General features: G+C 59.5%; 1 protein-coding gene across 1 annotated transcript in view; it reads left to right on the top strand.

Moving 5' to 3' along the window:
* The window catches only part of TBX1 (T-box transcription factor 1), a 20,882-nt gene that overhangs the window by 6,463 nt on the left and 11,995 nt on the right, over positions 1 to 2,424 (top strand). Inside the window, exons 3-6 of the mRNA XM_027772605.1 lie at positions 8 to 139; positions 1,349 to 1,504; positions 2,126 to 2,193; positions 2,270 to 2,370. Coding sequence (XP_027628406.1) covers positions 8 to 139; positions 1,349 to 1,504; positions 2,126 to 2,193; positions 2,270 to 2,370 — 457 coding nt within the window. The remainder of the gene's footprint in view (positions 1 to 7; positions 140 to 1,348; positions 1,505 to 2,125; positions 2,194 to 2,269; positions 2,371 to 2,424) is intronic.

The raw sequence follows: 2,424 nt of genomic DNA, 5'->3' as shown, positions 1-2,424 counted from the left end.
TGGGAAGGCGGACCCTGCCACTCCGGGCCGAGTGCACTACCACCCCGACTCGCCTGCCAAGGGCGCCCAGTGGATGAAACAAATCGTGTCCTTCGACAAGCTCAAACTAACCAACAACCTGCTAGATGACAACGGTCACGTAAGCGGCTCCCCTCCCCAGGCTCCTGGGCGGTCTCCAGGGCGACCCCTTGGGAGTCCCCACCGATCAGAAGCAGAGTGTAGGCACCCCACGTGTGGACCAGAGGCAGGCTGCAGACAGCAGCCTTGGCTTAGGGGCCGGTGAGGAGAGGGAACCACTGCCTTCCCTGACATCCCTCCTGGTCTTTTTTTTTTTTTTAAAAGTGGGGAACCAGCAGATGGCATAATGGTTAGTCGACCACGGTTCGAGTCCCGGACCCAGTGTCTTAAAACTCACTCCAGGCCCGTGTGCATGCCCAAGATCCTGAGAGGAGAATGGAGGAGAAGGGTATTGCAGCGTGGCCATTCCCCAACCCCCCGGGGGGTGATTTCTTGCTGTCTTTCTGTCTCTCTCTGTCTACAACAAAAATCTCTCTTAAAATTTTGTTAAAGTTGATTTATTTCTTCCATGGTGAGAGAGACCGTCCTCTCACCAGGGTCTTGATGCGGAGTTCCGCACCGCACCCCAGCTTTAGCCAGTGCTGATCCTGGGCCCTGTGTACCAAGGGGAGGTCTCCAGATCTGAACCAAGAACCTTTCCGGTGTGGCATAGCTTGGTGGAGCACCAGCACCCACCTCCTCCACACCTTACTCTGGGGTATTTTAAGGTTGTGCGTGTGGGGAGGAGGAGACAGGAGGCTTTGTGGAATCCTGGCTGGCAAGACTGCTTTCTCTGCAGGCCGAACTCTGCCCCCCACCCCTAAACGACCACCCCCTGCAGGCTTAAGGCAATTAACGGGGACCTAAAGAATGGACCGAAGGGACCAGCAGGTGGTGTGGTGGTTAAGGTGCTGGACACTCCCACATGGTCAATCATGGTTCGAGTCCTGGACCTGGCAGCTTGCTTTCTCACTTTCCTTCTGTCTCTTTCTCTGTGTCTCTCTCTGGTCAAATTAAAATAAATAAATGAGTAAATAAAATTAGTAAATAATCCTAAAAATATTAAAAAAAAAAAAGAATGGACCGAACCCCCTAGCTGTTGCCATGCCAGCGGTCCCATGGGTAGCAGCCCCTGCTGGCCTCAGCGCCCTGACCTCATCTGGAGAATTAAGGGTTTTGCTGGAGTGATCCAGGAGGTTCATGGCCTACTGAGACCTCTGCCACTTCCCTGCTGTCACCCGGACCGCCATCCTCCTCCCACACCGGAACTGACCCCTGCTTTGCCTTCCAGATTATTCTCAACTCTATGCACAAATACCAGCCCCGCTTCCACGTGGTCTACGTGGATCCTCGCAAAGATAGCGAGAAATATGCCGAGGAGAACTTCAAAACCTTCGTGTTCGAGGAGACCCGCTTCACCGCCGTCACTGCCTACCAGAACCACCGGGTGAGGGCCCGCACTGAAGCCCCGGTCCGCACACGGGCCTTCTGGGGCAGGGGTGCCGTTTTCAGTGGCTGCCTTAGGGGCAGAGAGCTCCGATCTGCCAGCTGTGTGTGGGTCTCAGCGGAGCCCAGCCCACCGGGATCCCATCCCCTGGGCTTCAGGCCGCCCCCCTCCCGCGGCCTGCTGGCCTAGCCCCCTATCAGCTTGACCTCTCCAGCGCTAACTGTCACTGCAGCCTGGAAGTTTGTTTTCCAAACCATTCCGGAAACTCCCCATCAGAGGCCTGATTGAGGTTTACTCAGATTCCTAGGGCTCTGCTCCGTGCCCCATACCACCGCTGCACAGTCGGGGGTGGAAATGACCACATTCCCATCCCAGCTAGGGGCACGGGGTCTCCATCTCCCGTTCACACCAGCGGCCAAGAGGGGTCCCATGGTGGGAGAGCATCCGACAGACACCCTGCCCTGGGGGGGGAGGCACCTCCTCCGTGGGGGAGGGGGCACAGGGGGAGCGCAGACCGGCCCTTCCTGGACAGCCCCTCCTAACACTCCCCTGTCCTCTGCCGAGGTCGGGTGGCCGCGGCTGCGGGGCTCCAGTCGCTCGCTCACGCCCGCTTCCCTGCAGATCACGCAGCTCAAGATTGCCAGCAACCCTTTCGCCAAAGGCTTCCGGGATTGCGACCCCGAGGACTGGTGAGTTTCCTCGGAGGGGAGGGCGGGCGTCCGGGTGTTTGGTCTGGGCGCTCCCTGACCCGCCTCCCTCCTGCAGGCCCCGAAACCACCGGCCCGGCGCTCTGCCCCTCATGAGCGCCTTCGCGCGCTCGCGGAACCCGGTGGCCTCCCCCACGCAGCCCAACGGCGCGGAGAAAGGTAGGGTCGGGGTCGTGGGAGCCGGGCCGCAGGCCCGTGAGGGCCCCGCCCCGG

The sequence above is a fragment of the Tupaia chinensis genome, unplaced genomic scaffold (genome assembly GCF_000334495.1).
Source record: "Tupaia chinensis unplaced genomic scaffold, TupChi_1.0 Scaffold000287_1, whole genome shotgun sequence".
NCBI classification, from domain to species: Eukaryota; Metazoa; Chordata; class Mammalia; order Scandentia; family Tupaiidae; genus Tupaia; species Tupaia belangeri.
This window is presented reverse-complemented; position numbering and strand designations above follow the sequence as displayed.